This window comes from Mauremys mutica, chromosome 1 (assembly GCF_020497125.1).
Source record: "Mauremys mutica isolate MM-2020 ecotype Southern chromosome 1, ASM2049712v1, whole genome shotgun sequence".
NCBI lineage: Eukaryota > Metazoa > Chordata > Testudines > Geoemydidae > Mauremys > Mauremys mutica.
Window position 1 is genome coordinate 83,512,650 of NC_059072.1, and position 15,736 is coordinate 83,528,385.

The 15,736-nt window shown below is 41.0% G+C and overlaps 1 protein-coding gene across 8 annotated transcripts in view; it reads right to left on the bottom strand.

Moving 5' to 3' along the window:
* The window catches only part of NR2C1 (nuclear receptor subfamily 2 group C member 1), an 87,148-nt gene that overhangs the window by 24,629 nt on the left and 46,783 nt on the right, over positions 1-15,736 (bottom strand). For all 8 annotated transcript variants that reach the window (XM_044981181.1, XM_044981174.1, XM_044981148.1 and 5 more), the window contains 4 exons: positions 14,243-14,422; positions 12,449-12,596; positions 12,275-12,365; positions 5,437-5,621 (listed from right to left, as the gene is read on the bottom strand). In XM_044981181.1, the coding sequence (XP_044837116.1) occupies positions 5,437-5,621; positions 12,275-12,365; positions 12,449-12,596; positions 14,243-14,422 (604 nt within the window). The remainder of the gene's footprint in view (positions 1-5,436; positions 5,622-12,274; positions 12,366-12,448; positions 12,597-14,242; positions 14,423-15,736) is intronic.

Consider the following 15,736-nt stretch of genomic DNA (forward strand, 5'->3'; position numbering starts at 1 on the left):
GCACTTCAGCCTGTTCTAAGAAAGAAGTCCTGGACTTCCTCAACCTATGGAAAGAAAAAGCAGTGCAAACCCAGCTGCGGAACTGCTGCAGGAATAAATATTATTCAGACATTTGCAGAAGGGATGCAAAACCTGGGATATAACAGGGAAAAGCAGCAATGGTGGGCAAAGAAGGAACTGCAGCAGTCCTACCACCAATAGGCAAAGAAGGCCAACGGAAAATCTGGAGCTCCCTCCCACACCTGCTGCAACTATGTGGCTCTGGGTGCCATACTGGGCAGACAATCCTTTGAGTGACAGTGGACACCTCATAAGACCCAGAAGAAAGAACCCCAGCAATACACAGTGATGAAAAGTTCACAGTGGAGGGGGATGTGGAAGATGCAATCCCTGAATAGAACAAGGAGCTCTTCAAGAGCCCTGCTAAACCTAACCCTGCCTAACTCAGAGGAGGAACCCATTGAGAAAGGGGTAAAAAGCTCAGGTAGGTATACTGCACTTTAAAAAAAACAAAAACCCTTTATTAATCGGTCTTGGAACTCCCCTCCCTCATCCCCGCCTCTAAAACTGGTGGCTGAACATATGTGGGCAAGAAACAAAGGAAGCCTTTTGAAGTAAACAGTTTATTTGAACAACATGCACTGGCAGTCATAGGCAAAAAATAAGAGAGAACACTATAAAATAAGCAACACAAAAACTTTCCCACATGTATCCTTTTGCCAGGGTGGACAGATTTTTAGTAATATAAATCGATGCACTGCAAGCAGGAAAATAAAATGTAGTGAAACCAACACGTGAGCATTCAATTCAAATACACAGAACATTTAAAATAATCCTTAGAAGCAATCCAGTAAATATTTATTCAGACTATATGATTTTTTCTGACTAAAATTGGATGGTTAACAGGTAATATCAACAAGAAAAATGGAGTGCTGTGGTATTCCAATCTTAAAATTCAAATGAAAAACCAATTATTTGCATGCCGTGCTTGAATTCAGGGGTAGAAAGAGGGAGAGATGGTTTGTTGCTGGCTTATGGGGTCTGGCTTAGAATTGACTTTGCAGAAGCTAGGCAGCAGTGACTACCCTCTCCTCTTTTGGAGTTTTTGGTTGATCTTGGAACAAATCTCTTATCATTTGGCACAATCTCAACGTTTTCAGGTACTGTAGGATTTAAATTTTGCTTGAACATTTCTCAGGAGGGATGCTTTGTTTCTTCCACCATGATAGGAAACTTTTCCATGCCACCCCATAACAAGCTCCTGCAGCAGTGTTGGTGTGAAGAGGATGGCAGCATATGGACCTTGAGCAGTTGCCTCCTCGGGGCCTTTGGTACCCTCATGAGTGATACATCAGCCAGAATCACCACTGCCTGTAATAAGTTTAGCAATATTTACTGCACTATCCCTACATGTATTACCCAAGACATAAGACAGACCATCCCCCAACCCTTCATGGCTACAGGTTTGAAAAGTGCCCCCAATATACTCACCATGCTGCCCTAAAGCAAGTCTGACCCTTTTCATACTTTCATGAATATCGTTATGGCAACATTTTAGGCAATTTTATCACTTATTTCCTACCTGCTAACCCTTTAACTCTAAGAATGTCTGAGTGTCTTGTTTATCAGCAGCATCAGCTGGGGTATCATTGAGAGTGGCCCCCTTCACACCTGCTAAAAGACTGACCTTGATCAGAAAGACAGGGGAGAACATGCTCAGATCTCCTCAGGAGCCCAGAGTCTGTGGCCCACAAGACAAGAAAGTGGAGGGAGTGCATGCTGGAGGAAAGGCACAAGTATGAGGAGCTGCATAGGTAACTCCACCAAAAGACATTATGCAGCTCCTGAGACAGCAAAGGAAGATGCTATAAAGTGTTATACACCCCACCAGCCACTGCACTACATGGACAATTCTGTTTTCACAGCTTGGCCCATAAATACTCCCTCGCCAAGGCATCGGCATAGTATGTCACAGTAATCCCTTGCTTTCAACCCCAGTGGAAAATAAGGAGTATTTCTATGACTGTATGTACACTGGTCTGTGATTCATACAAGAACGGTCAGCACCTTGCACTTTCTTTTTAAATGGTTTTAAATGTTCTTAGAACCATGGTTGTTATTTATTACTGTTCAAAATTTTGTTTTGCCAAAATCAAGATTTATGTTGTCTTGCAAAGCAGCTTTGTGACCTCCATCACTGGATTCATAAAATTCATTCAGAAGTCATTTAAAATTAATATACAAGCCAAGTACACTTTAATCATTAAGTGACAAATTAACACAAACCATCACGCTGGGATTACGGGATGCACAGTTAAAATGCGCTTTTGAGACACACACACACACCCTTAGCCATACAAAACCTTAATGGGCTCTTGTAATTGTCTAGCTGTTCAATATCAGCAGTCTTTCCATCTTCTCCCCTCCACCCTGCTGGTAATGTTTCCCTTTGCTTCACAAATACTACGAAAAACACAACATGCAACCTAGTCATAAGGCATCTCCAGCATCCTGTCAATCTACCAAATGCACACTCAACAGTCATCTTACACCAGCTCAGACGACAGTTAAATCTTTCCTTGTTGCTGTCCAGGTTCCCAGTGTATGTTTTCATGAGCCAGGGAAGCAAAGAGGAGGACAGGTCTCTGAGAGTCACAGTTGACATTGCAACCCCACCAACGTGAATGTGCTAGTCCAGGAAAAAGTGTCTCTGCACATAGACTATATTCCTAAAAATGTGAGGATTATGCACCTTCCCTAACCATCCTATGTTAATGTCCCAGTGAACCACTAGAGCTTCCATAACCAGGGAAAAATATCTCTTTCCATTTATGTACTCAGAAGTAAGGGTGGGGTGCCCAGAATCAGGATGTGTGTCCTATTACTGCCTCACCAGTTTGAGAAGCCCATTGCACTGAATCCAGCTATTATTTTCAGTACATTGCCCATAGTCATAATCCTGTGCAGCAGAACATGCTTACTGGCCTTATACACCTGGAAGATGACAGCCCCCACCATAGACTTTCCAGCAGTAAACAGGTAGCCTCCCAGCTGATAGCAATCTGAGGTTGCAAGCTTCCATAGCGCGGCAGCCCCCGTTTTTCCTCTTTGCTGCAAAGCTGGGATGAGCTTGACACACAACTCCAGGAATGTGGCCTTCTGCATCCAAAAGCTCTGCAGCTACTGCTGATTGACCCAGATCTGCATGACAATCCAATCCCACCACTAGGTGTTCATTTCATGGACCCAGAAGCATCACTTCACCATATGCAGCTGGTTAGTAAATACCTTCAGCACACACATTTTCATTCACTGTCTGCATCATCCCTCCCCTCAGTTTTCTCATTTTTATAGCTGCACAGCCAGCTGCTGTGGTAGTTGTTGAAGAATACAGAAGAATCAGGCACCTGTCTCTAAAATAGACATGAAAACTCTACTGATCTGTTCAGCATCCATGCTTCTGCCAGCAAGATGGCAGAAAGTTCCTCATGCTGGTTTTCAGTCTGAGAGTATTTTTATAATGGCACGAAACAAGAAAACTATGGGATAGAACAGAAGGAACTGTGGAAACTTGGCCTCAAGCTCCCACAATTCCTTTAGAGGAGTGCTGGTATCCCACAACACCCTTCCAAAATATCCCAGAAGGCAATGTGCTGATGGTAGCATGGGACACATTTGGATGCTAACTCACAATGCAAAGCACTTTTGCTGATGCATCCTCACAGTGAGAGATTGTACTGCACCGTTAAAGGCAGTCAAGTGCGCAAGTGCTCTATTGAAATTGCCACATTGGCAGCTGTATGTCAGCAGAAATGCTACCAAGTAAAGCTTTCTAGTGTAGACATGGCCTTCGATCAAAGTTTCAATTTTACATTTGAAACAATTTTTCCTCTAATATGCATTATCTGAAGGGAAACTCCCTTTTGATGACTTATGAGACGGAACGATGTATTAAGTAAGGTCAAAGCTCTCCCATCTTGCTCATTAATATACACTATATAGATTGGTTTCAGAGTAGCAGCCGTGTTAGTCTGTATCTGCAAAAAGAACAGGAGTACTTGTGACACCTTAGAGACTAACAAATTTATTTCAGCATAAGCTTTCGTGGGCTACAGCTCACTTCTTCGGACGCATAGAATGGAACACACAGACAGGAGATATGTATACATACAGAGAACATGAAAAGGTGGAAGTATGCATACCAACAGGAAGAGTCTAATCAATTGAGATGAGCTATCATTAGCAGGAGAAAAAAAAAAGGTGCCACAAGTACTCCTGTTCTTTTTACTATATAGATTGCAATTAAAAAAAAAATACGTTCGAGAACATTAAAGGGTGCAAAGTTAGGCACTGAAAAGTGTAAGGAAATGTCAAGGTTGTCTGTGCTATTTTACTTCTATCCCCTTGTGCATTTGTACATTACAGTCTTGAAGTACATCATCATAAACTATTATATTCTCCAAAGTCTTTTCTCATATGGTATACAGATTGAGGGTCCTATGAGGTTCCTGTTGATGTCAATGGAAAGAGAGACACTGACTTCAATGGGAATTAGATAAGATACTGAAAGAGGTAGGTGTACATAAATTCTGCTTGCAACAACAGAGTAAATACAGAGTAAAGCAAACGAAAGCCTAGGGGCCAGATCCTCAGCTGCATTAATTGGAGCTAGACTAGTTTATCCCAATGGATTTACTCCAAATTTACATTGGTGTAATACAGTAATTTTTGGCCCTGAGCGTACAGGATGGATAGTATGTAGTGAATGTATACTACCTTGGCTGCTGTTCTGTAAATGCTTGAGCTGAAACGGTGGGCAAGATTGTGGTGGAAGGATTAACTGGACCAGCACTGCTGTACTACCCACTTATCCTACTTACATTAGTACTGAAAAGGTTCACATTAAAACCAATGCAGGCAAAGGATTTGTAAGACGTACTCTGAGTGAATGCCACTGTAATAATACTGAAAAGATCTATGAAGCACTTCTCTATGGACAGAAAGTATTTTATGAGCATTCCAGGTGACTGAACTGGAGTTGTCAATGTTCAGTTGCCTGTGTAGATGGGACTTATGAACAATACATTTTCCTATGTGGAACAAAGTATTAAAAGAGTATATAGTATATACTATATGGCCAAGGCCTACTACTTAATGACAATCATGGGAATATAAATCAGCCACTAAGGTTACATTTAAATTCTTTCCAAACACAAATATAATTTACTCATATTTATTTCTAAATGGAACTTCACTGCAAAATTTTACTCAGAACTCAATTAGTATCTTCTGTATGGTTATTCTTCATCACAAGTTCAGTATGTTATTGTAATGATTTTTACTGAAGAACTGTCTGCATTGTTCGATTGTGTAAGCTTTGAGTGAGATTACCAAAAAGAATTATATTTAAAATTTAAATACTGTAGCATGCCTTACCTGGTAACATCACTACTTGCTTGCTCTTCTTGATGAAGTTCAGACAATGATGCATCTCCGTTGTTTAAACTTTCGATCATAGACAGCTCAGCACTACTTTGAGACATGTCTTTGGACTTACTGAGATTTGCTAATGATGTTACCACATTTGCCAGTGTGCTTAAATCCCCTTGACAGGCCTCAACCTAGGAGGGAAAAAAGGATAGCTTTAATCCTTTCACACTGACAGAACCTGACTTTGTAAAGGAAAAATTCAGCTTTCACACTAACAAATGAAGACATGGAATTGCAAACAGAACCCATGAAAACTAAGTTGCTTTCAGTAACAGATTAATTAAAATGAAGAAATTAGAGGTTGCACATGTTAATTTTGAAACAATTTTTTCAAAAATGAACTTTTAATAGTAGTTGACATGTATTTTTATGGGAACAGTACTCCAAAAAGCAACAATAATTATGGAAAGACCTGCTGCTTTTAAATTATTCTTAACTGTGGGAGGGAGGGGATGGGGGACAGGCACACTTACTAGTTTCTCTAGGCCAAGCTCATTGCACACACTAGGGGCTCCTTGCATCCCTTCAATTCCCCCCACAAGCTCCCTGTGATGTTCCATCCTCCCAGCTCCCCCTATTTCTGGAAGTCCTTGTAACCATCCCTATGCTAGGGTCCCCCATTGCGCTGCCTCTTGTCCCCCCTCCCACCAGCCAGGGTGTCTGGGTGCCCCTCTTTGCCCACCCTATCCCCACTATTATATAAAAAAATTCTGTCTGGGAGACAAGTCATTAAGGGTGTCAACATGTTAAACTGTACTGGGAGGATGGGAAGAGCTGAGATTGTTACTCTGGAAGGTGTTAATGGCTGCCATCAACCAGTTCTTTGATCCCTGGACAATTACAGAGGTGGTAAAGCTGCTGGGTCTGCTAACCAGATGCAAGGGGCTCTATGTGTCCCCCCATTTCCCTCTTTCAGTTCCTCAGTTTTCATCAAAATCAACATGATTTTGTCCATTGATGCCTAGTATATTCTCCAAAATGACTGGATGCAACATTCAAAAGTTACTGCGTTGCATCCAAACAGAGAAATACCATCAAGTTGAGTGACAAGGTATATCCTGGGAACAACACGGATTCAGCAACACAGCAAACATCAAGTTGAGTGTAAGACCTTGCTTCACTCGGCAAAATTACTGGTATTTCACACTGTTGAACTGCACAGTGCCTAAGATTTCTCAGCTTTATAAATCCCATTTGTTTCTGTCACACATTTTTTTAAACTTGCTCAGCATTTGCATTTTCATAGTCTTTCATAAAAGCACAACTGCAGAAAGCTTTCTTGAGACTTGCTATTTGGTTTGTTTGCCGTGCTGTCGCAGCCATGTTGGTCCCAGGATATTAGGGATATGTCCCAAGAGAATCTGCTTCAATATCTGTGGTGGGGGGACACCCTCTGCCCACACACCCCTAGTTGTCCCGTCTCCCACACTGGAGCCCATACAGGGTTTCATTAAACAATAACTCAATAGGGACCACATCCTGAAATAAATCTTTCTTGAACCCCCTCTTCTGGCCTTCAAACAATTCCCAAATGTCACCAAGCTTACCATCAGAAGCAAGCTCCCAATAGACAAGGACGAACACATTCAAAGCGGCACCAGACCCCGCCAGAGCAACAGATGCACAACCTTCATACATAGCTACACTGCTACGATGATCAATACTCCCCACAACACTCCTTACAAGACCCATGGGTCCTACATATGCCTATCACAATGTGTGGTATACCTCATCTAGTGCACTAAATACCTTAACAACAACTATATGGGTGAAAGAGGAGGTTACTTACGTTTAACTGGAGGTTCTTCAAGATGTGTGGTCCCTATCTGTATTCCACTGAGGGTTTATGCATGAGCACCATGTGTCCTGAGCCAGAGAATTTGTAAGTAGTAATGTCCGTTGTTCTGCGCATGCGCCCTTGCCTCACCTTATGGCTTCATACGAGGTGATAAAGGGTAGGGTGTACCGACTGTGTCTCCAGTTCCTTCTCCACCACAAATCCAAGAGATCCGCAGCAGAGGGGAAGGAGGGCGGGAAGTGGAATCCAGATAAGGACCACACAAAGAATCTCCAATTACAGGTAAGTAACCACCTCTTCTTCTTTGAGTTATGGTCCCTATTGTATTCCACTCAGAGTGATTAATAAACAGTACCTAAATTGGAGGAGGGTGCAAGGATTAGGATGGGATGGTTGAATGGAGGACAGCCGCACCAAATGAGGCATCCCTCACAGAGTTCTGCACCATGGTGTAATGTGTAGCAAAGGTACGTATTGAACTCCATGTGGCTGCTCTACATGTGTCTCCAAGCAGCACTTCATGGAGAGTGGCCGTGGTTGAACCCGGTGCTCTTGTGAAATGGGCTCTCATCTCCATGGGTGGAGGCAGTCCTGACAACTCATAACACAGTGCGATGCACCCAAAATTCACTGGAGACTCTCTGTGTAGAGACTGCATGCCCCTTAAATCTCTCCACTACACTGATAAACAATCTAAGAGACTTCCTGATCAGTCTTGACCTCTGCAGTTAGAAGGTCAAAGCCTGTTGGAGGTCAAGGGAGTGATGTCATTATTCCTCTTCCGAGGTATGAGGCTTCGGAAAGAAAGCAGGTAAGTGGATGGGTTAATTCAGATGAAACTGGGATACCACCTTTGGTAGAAACTTGGGATTGAAAAAAGGGACATAAAGCAAACCAGTGGCTCAAAGAGTTGTTTCATTAGTGTTGCTAGAACGAGGCTGAGGTCCCACTGGGGAGTGATAGATTGTGCATGTGGGAAAGTTCTGATGAGATCTTTCCAAAACCTAGCACTCAATGAGTGTGTAAATACACAGTGCCTTTCCATGGAGGGGGATGGGGTGGAAGGCACTAATTGCTGCTAGGTGGGCTTTGAGGGTGAGCCCCAGTGTTTTTAAGAATGGGAGGTAATCCAAAAGAAGAGGACTCTCCACTTCCTCTGGGGAAAGCTCTTTCTGTTGGGCCCAGGAGGTAAAGCGGTTCTATTTGGCTTGGTAGGAACCAAGATGTTGCTTACTACAGTGTTGTGGAGTTTCCACTCATGATCAGACACAAATCTGCAGCTGAGAGAGTCTGCAATCACATTCTGAGTCCCCAGAAGATAAGCTGCAGATAGCAGGATCTTGTGGGTGATGCACCAATTCCATAGATTGGCTACCTCCACACACAGAACAGCTCAACCGAAACCCTAAGGTGAGGCAAGGGTGCATGCGCAGACCAACGGACACTACCACTTTTAAATTCTCCAGCTCCAGATGCATGGTGAGCATATGTAAACCATCAGTGAAATACAATAGGGACTATCACTCGAAGAAGACTGAGACAATTGCTATGCTCTCAAATGAGCTCACACAGAAAAATGAGAAAAGCAAAGAACACTCTTATCTCCCGTGGGTGAACATGTCTCATAAAATGATCACTCCACATCTGACCTCTCAGTCCTCAACCTCAAAGAAAACCTGCACAACACCTTCAAAGATGAACCTGGGAGCTTATATGCTTTACTTAACAAGACACTAAAAATCATGAACTTAATAAAGCCTCTGGATTTATGGCTCATTACAACAATCTTGTTAACCACTAACCCTCCTGGGGTCAACAATGGGTCACTCTTCTATAGTATACAGGGCCTCCATACATGTTATATCAACACATTTTCTATACACACCACATCTAGATACTGAGAATAATTAGAAGCAGTAGTAAGCTACTTTCAGCAAACTCTTCTTTGGTGTAACCAACACAGAAATAGTACGTATATATAGAATCTGGTATGATGTACAACACAGCATTGGAATGGTGTAGAGTCTAAATTGAATATACAGAGCAGAAAAAGATGAAAAAATATGGGGAAAGTGGTGAAACTGGCACAAATATATATTAAAATGTAAACAAAAATTGCAGGAAAATTGGGTGCACAATTCAGGGTAGTTTCATTTATTATTCTATTTGTATTGTGCCCATCACTGTGATCCTCTAGATAAATTACAGATTAATTGTAAAAGTGTAGCTAATAAATAACAATTATTGTCTCTACCACCATGAGTCACTGTTCAAATACCCATTGGCACTTGGGCTATGTAACTGAATATGATCTTTTCTGCATTTCATTTGTAAAACTTCCCTGGTATGTTCTGCAGTTTTGTAAGCCAATCAGAAGTAGAGGGAGGATGTTTATGAAGAAGGAATGGATGAGAAGTCATGTCAGCCTAAGCATGCAGAGAAGCCATACCACTACAACAAGATATACTCTCTTTTTACTTCTTGATTTTGCTGTTAAATAGCCCACAAGATAGCCAGTAGCTTAAGGTAGGCAGCTGGCCAGCAAGCAACCTTTTCCCCATTAAAAATCACTTTAAGAAAAGAGCATGCACACCTGCGGGCAAAAACAAAGCTGTCCTCTCAAGTATGCCACGTTTTATTTAATTACTTATTCATACTCTCGTTTTCACTGACCTGTCTGTTAAGGGAAGTCTTTTGACTAGACCTTTGCCAGATGCAGCAAGCAGGGTAAAGTGCATGAGAACAGAATAAGAAAATTGGACATCAGTTGAAGAAAGAAAAAAGTGTTAGAGTAAATGAAGAAACCAACAGAACTCAGATGAAAGTGGGAACACAGAAAAATCAGGCTAAAAAAATCCACGAGGAAGAAGCATGTTGTTTAGTTATCTCTTAACAACTGAGTGTGTAATGGGTTTGAATTGCTGTCTGATCTGTCTTTTGTTTAAATTTAAGAAACAACTTCTTTTTCCTTTATGCCACTTTTCCTGGTGAGGGTCATGGCGGCAGCATGGCGAGTAGGGAGGACTAGACCTCCCTTTCTTCTGCAACAGGTTCCAGCTCCTCCTGAGGAGTTCCCAGGACAGCCAGGAGATAAAATCCCTCCAGTGTGTCCCTGGTCGGCCTCAGGGCCTCTTCCCAGTGGGACATGCCTGGTAGAGTTCCAAAGGAAGCTTCCCACGGGGCATCCTTATCAGGTGTCTGAACCATCTCAGCTGGCTCCTCTTGATCTGGAGAAGTAGTGGCTCTACTCCAAGGATCTCCCAGTCTCGGAGAGTAAGCCCAGCCTCCCTGCGGAGAAACCTAATTCCTGCCGCTTGTATCCGCAATGTCGTCCTTTCAGTCATTACCCAAAGTTAATGACTGTAAGTGAGAATGGGGATGTATATCAACCTGTAAACGAGAGCTTCATCCGAGAACTCAGCTCTCGCTGCACCACCACAGATTGGTACAGCGTCTGCATCACTGCAGCTGCCACACCAATCTTCTGGTTGATCTCATGCTCCCACTTACCATCACTCGTGAACAAAACCCCTAGATACTTTAACTCTTCCACTAAGGGCAGCTCCCCCCACACACACACATCTGGAGAGTGCTGATTCTCATCCCAACCATTTCACACTCAGCAGCAAAATGTTCAAGTGTGCGTCGGAGATCACAGTCTGAAGAAGCAAGAAGGACATCACCTGCAAACAGCAGAGATGCCACCTGTAGTGGATACACTCCACAGCTCGGCTGTGCCTGGACATCCTGTCCATGAAAATCATAACCAGGAGTGGGGACAAGATGCACCTTTGGTGGAGTCCAATGCTCCCCTTAAACAAACTCGTCTTAATGCCAAGAATATGATCACAACTCTCACTTTGAGAATAGAGGGACTGGCACCTCACACTCCTGCAGCATTTCCCACAAGACATCTTGGGGAAATGTGGTTATATGCCTTCTCCAGGTCTATAAAACACAGACAGACTGGATTAGCAAACTACCATGACCCCTCGAATATCTGCGAGAGAGCTACAAGCTGGTCTGTTGTTCCACAACCAGGACAGAATCCACATTGTTCCTCCTGGATCTGAGGTTCAACTAATGGGTGTTGTTATCTCCTCTCCAGCACCCTGGCATAGGCTTTGCCAGGGAGGCTAAGGAATGTGATCCCCCTATAGTTGGAACACACCCTCTGGTTTCCTTTCGGGATCACTACCCTGGTTTGCTAGTCCAGAGGTATTGCACCTGCCTTTCACGCAACAAGAGTGAAAAGGCGCGTTAACCACAACACCCCAACATTGTCCAGTGCTGTGAACATCTCCAGATGAATTTAAGAAACTATAGTTCCTTTTCCACCCCAAAGACTATGTCGTGAATTCTGAAAGAGTACTTAGTTTTGTGAGAGTATACATGGTTCAGGGAAAATACTACTACTAAAGGTATTTGTGAAATGCATTCAGATAAGAGCCATAGCTACCTTGGTAAGGGATTCCAGGTCACCCAACCTTATTTATATTTTCAAATAATCAGCACGTGAATGCAGAAATGCAATTAAAGATGCATGATTCAGAGACATTATCCAAAAACACGTGTGTAAGAAATTTGTTAACATACTGCGAGTCCAAGTAGGAAAGTGGCTGGCCTAAGTTCACCAACCAGTCAGCACAAAAAGGAAAAAAGTCTGCTGTGCTCAGAGTCCAAAATACTAGAAAAAAAAAGTCTTCTTGCAAGAGGAATAAGACTTTCTACAGCCAGCAATTTTCTTTTTCATTTATGTCTCAGGTTTTCTAAAACAGGTAAGAATTACAGGAAGGTGTGTTCATACTTGGCACAGCTGGGTCAGGCCTTCACTGCTGCTACTTGTACTACTACAGATACACTGCCGTTTACACTTATGTTAGTTCAATGAAAGCAGGCAGAAGTATGTCTATGCAAGCTGGGGAATTATACCTCTCGCTCGTACTGTAGATGTAGCCTTAGTATTTTATTCATGTCATCACATACCTTATCTTGTGTCATAAGCACAGTAGGCTCACTTTTTATTCCGGACTGATGAATATTTACAAACATTCCTGACTCTAGCAGTCCTGTTGATCTGAAGGAAAAAAAGGTACAAATTTTAGTCTTCTGATGTTTCTGAGATCTAGAAACTATTAGTCTCGAGCACTATTTGAGTACCTTGCTGTTTCATTGTCGGTTACAAAAGTTGGAGTTGCAGCAAGTGGGCTGCGCAGATCTTTTCGGATATAGATCTTTTCTGTAGAAGCCGCACAGTTTGAAGATTTTTCTCGTGATACTTCAATTGGTTTCCTCTCGCACTGAACAGCTAACAAAATGGTGTGTAACTATTAGGTGACAACCCAAAATTCACGAACAGTCAGATGGAGATATCACAAACAAGAGTATTTAAGAAATTGTGTCCTGTTTTTCCAATTACTGATAAAAAAGCTTGCAGTTTAATATATTTGTGTTTTTATATAGACGCTATATTGACTAACAAAAGTGCACACAAATCATTAGCTATGACTCTGGATAAATAAACACACTTGTTTTTATGTTGAAGGAGTCAAAGACTGAAGGTCAAACACATAAAGGCCAATAATTTTAATTTCTTCCTACATTTAAAAGTGGTCCTTAGGGAGTTTTCACCTGTCTGGATCCTCATGGGAAGGCTTTTTTGCTTCATATCGTCTCAGTCTATCAGCTTTTGTCTGCTAAGCCCACATGTTCCCTCCCAGTTAGGGAAGTGGTCATACTGTCTCTTTTTTATGCTCCCTCTGGAAATTTAATCCACAACTACTCAACCTCTTGGTTCCAAGCAAACAAATATGGCATCATTAAAATAAACTGGAAATATTCTACCACATGGGGAAATCTGACTCCAAACAACAAAGCCAACTGGAAACTTACTTACACAACTTCATTTTAAGAACTCAAAGGGAAAACTTCTCCTTATGAGGAAATAACTACTTATATACTTACAACAAATTTAGTTTGGTCATTGCAAAATCAAAACATACTAAAAATGTTTACGAGATGGAATGCCTTAAAATATGTAGGGTCTTATTCTCCTCTCTGTTACATGAATTTTAAGATGGTGTAACTCCATTTACTTCAAGGGAGTTACACAATGGAAGAGTGTGGTGACCCAGCCCAGTAAACTGTAGGTTCAACCCAATGCATAATTTAAAATAGGCACCAATGCACCTGGCCACTTTAAAGCCATTTACCCCCTACGGACTACAGCATTACATGCTACATATAAATACATTATGTTTAATACAAGTTTGAGATTCCATTTGTGGGACTATTTTAGGGTAGCGAGACCATAAAAGTCACAAAAAGGAAGGATTAAAAAATAAACATGATCACATTAATCCGTAACTTCTAAAATTACATTGTCTTTGAGCATGTACATAATTAAAATCTGCCAGCACAAGGAAATTTTAAAAAGGAACTAAGATCTGCAAGAATTAAGTCATATATGCCTGCTAATCTCTGCCTGGGAGATACCTTCCTCTGCTGGGCAAACTAGGTAAGGTGCAGAAACTGCTGCTACCACAACTGATGGACAAACTGACGGGAAGATGGAGTTATTCAAAATTTCTTCAGCTGCTAAATTTACAACCAGACAATTTATCATAGAAAATGGATGCCTGCTGCCTAGGAACAACACTTTATTCTTATTTACTCTGTTCTGTGTGTTTTTAAGGTAATTTCATCTTTGACAAACTGCCAAAATTCAGAGTTTGAGTCACACTGGACTAATAATTCTTTAAAGAGAAGCTGATCTAACTATTTCATAACAGTAATGAAGGCAAAGCCTGATTTGCATGCATATGTAACAGTATATTCTCCAAAGCACAAACCTTGTCATGAATGCCTGCTATATTTTATATATATATATGCCTGATTTTCTCACACACACACACACACACACACACCAGATTTATAAATCTTACTTATACTTACAGTCCTGTTTCATTCCAAATGCGATGCATCTCTGCAGCCTACAGTACTGACATCGGTTTCGATGATGTTTGTTAATGACACAGTCTTTTGCTCCTCGGCATGAATAAACTAAATTCTTTCGTATGCTTCTTTTAAAGAATCCCTTGCATCCCTCACATGTTACTGCTCCATAATGACGTCCTAGTTGAAGAACAGCATAAGTCAGGACATTAATTTTACAATGTTAATAACATTTTCCCTCTTTTAAAAAGAAATTATATTTAGACAAGTCAAAGAGTATAACTTTACATAGACAAGGCATGAATGTACTTTTTTAAATGAGTTACAGATATGAAGATACTACCAAGTGGCTAGAGAATCACACAGACAAGCAAACTAACCAAATCTCTGGTTTACACCACTCACGCAAGATGACCATTTCACAATAGTTTATTAACTCCTTGACTCCAGCGTCTTTGTTGCTAGCAATAGCAGACAGGCCCGAAAATTGGCTTCCCCACTCCCCAAGAGCATTAGGATGAGCTACCTTAGTTACCTGAATTACACATACTTTAGTAATTTTTCTCAGTGACCCTCTAATCAAGTTCTTTTATTGTCTATCATACATTTTAGCAGCATAACTGCATGATTTAAAGATGACATACAGACTGTATATGTAAAGAGGAGACAGTATAAATTTATTCACTTGATGACACTATCTGTTACCATTTCAAAACTATCGATTTTTGTTTTTTTAAATTGGAGTAAAGATAAATCCATAATTATCTTTTATAATGAAAGTATTCAGTGATGCAAGTAAACAAAAAAATGTGTTAAATCAATAAAAAATTCAACATTTCCACAGTTTTTCTCATTGTGCTATTCTGTCCCTACAATCCAGATTTTATTTTTCTTTTAAAATCATTATTTAAAACCTGCTTAGCTGAAAAAATAAAAACCTGAGTATGGCTACAAGAATACTGCATTTACAGATTAAGGCACTCTTGGTCATTTAGACACAGCTACTATACATACTGTTAATTTTATAATCCAGAACTAAAATCTAAAAAGCAAGGCCATACAGAAATGTTCAAAAATACATATTATGAAAGTATCATGGCTGCCCCTTTAATTAAGAAGGACAATTCACCAAAATCAATCTCAAATGTGGACTAATTCAAAGAGGATAAACTTTAATTTTATAGGTACTTTACTCACTCTTTAGAGACTTCCATTCAGATGTCTGGAAGAGATTTCCAGAGATTCTAACTTACTTTCGGATCCCTCTAACATAACCATCTCAAATGTCACACACACATGAAATTTCATACAGTTTCACACTACAAATATGGTTGTTTTAAAAATAAATACTTATAAATAAAATGGTTTACCATAACAGTTTTATTTTCACTTTGGAGGGTGACAGTTTTGTTCTTTTGCAGAGTACTTCCATTATTTGATGCAGTCTCTCTGAGTCTCTAGACAGTCTGCCTTGTCGCTCTTTCCCTGGTTCCC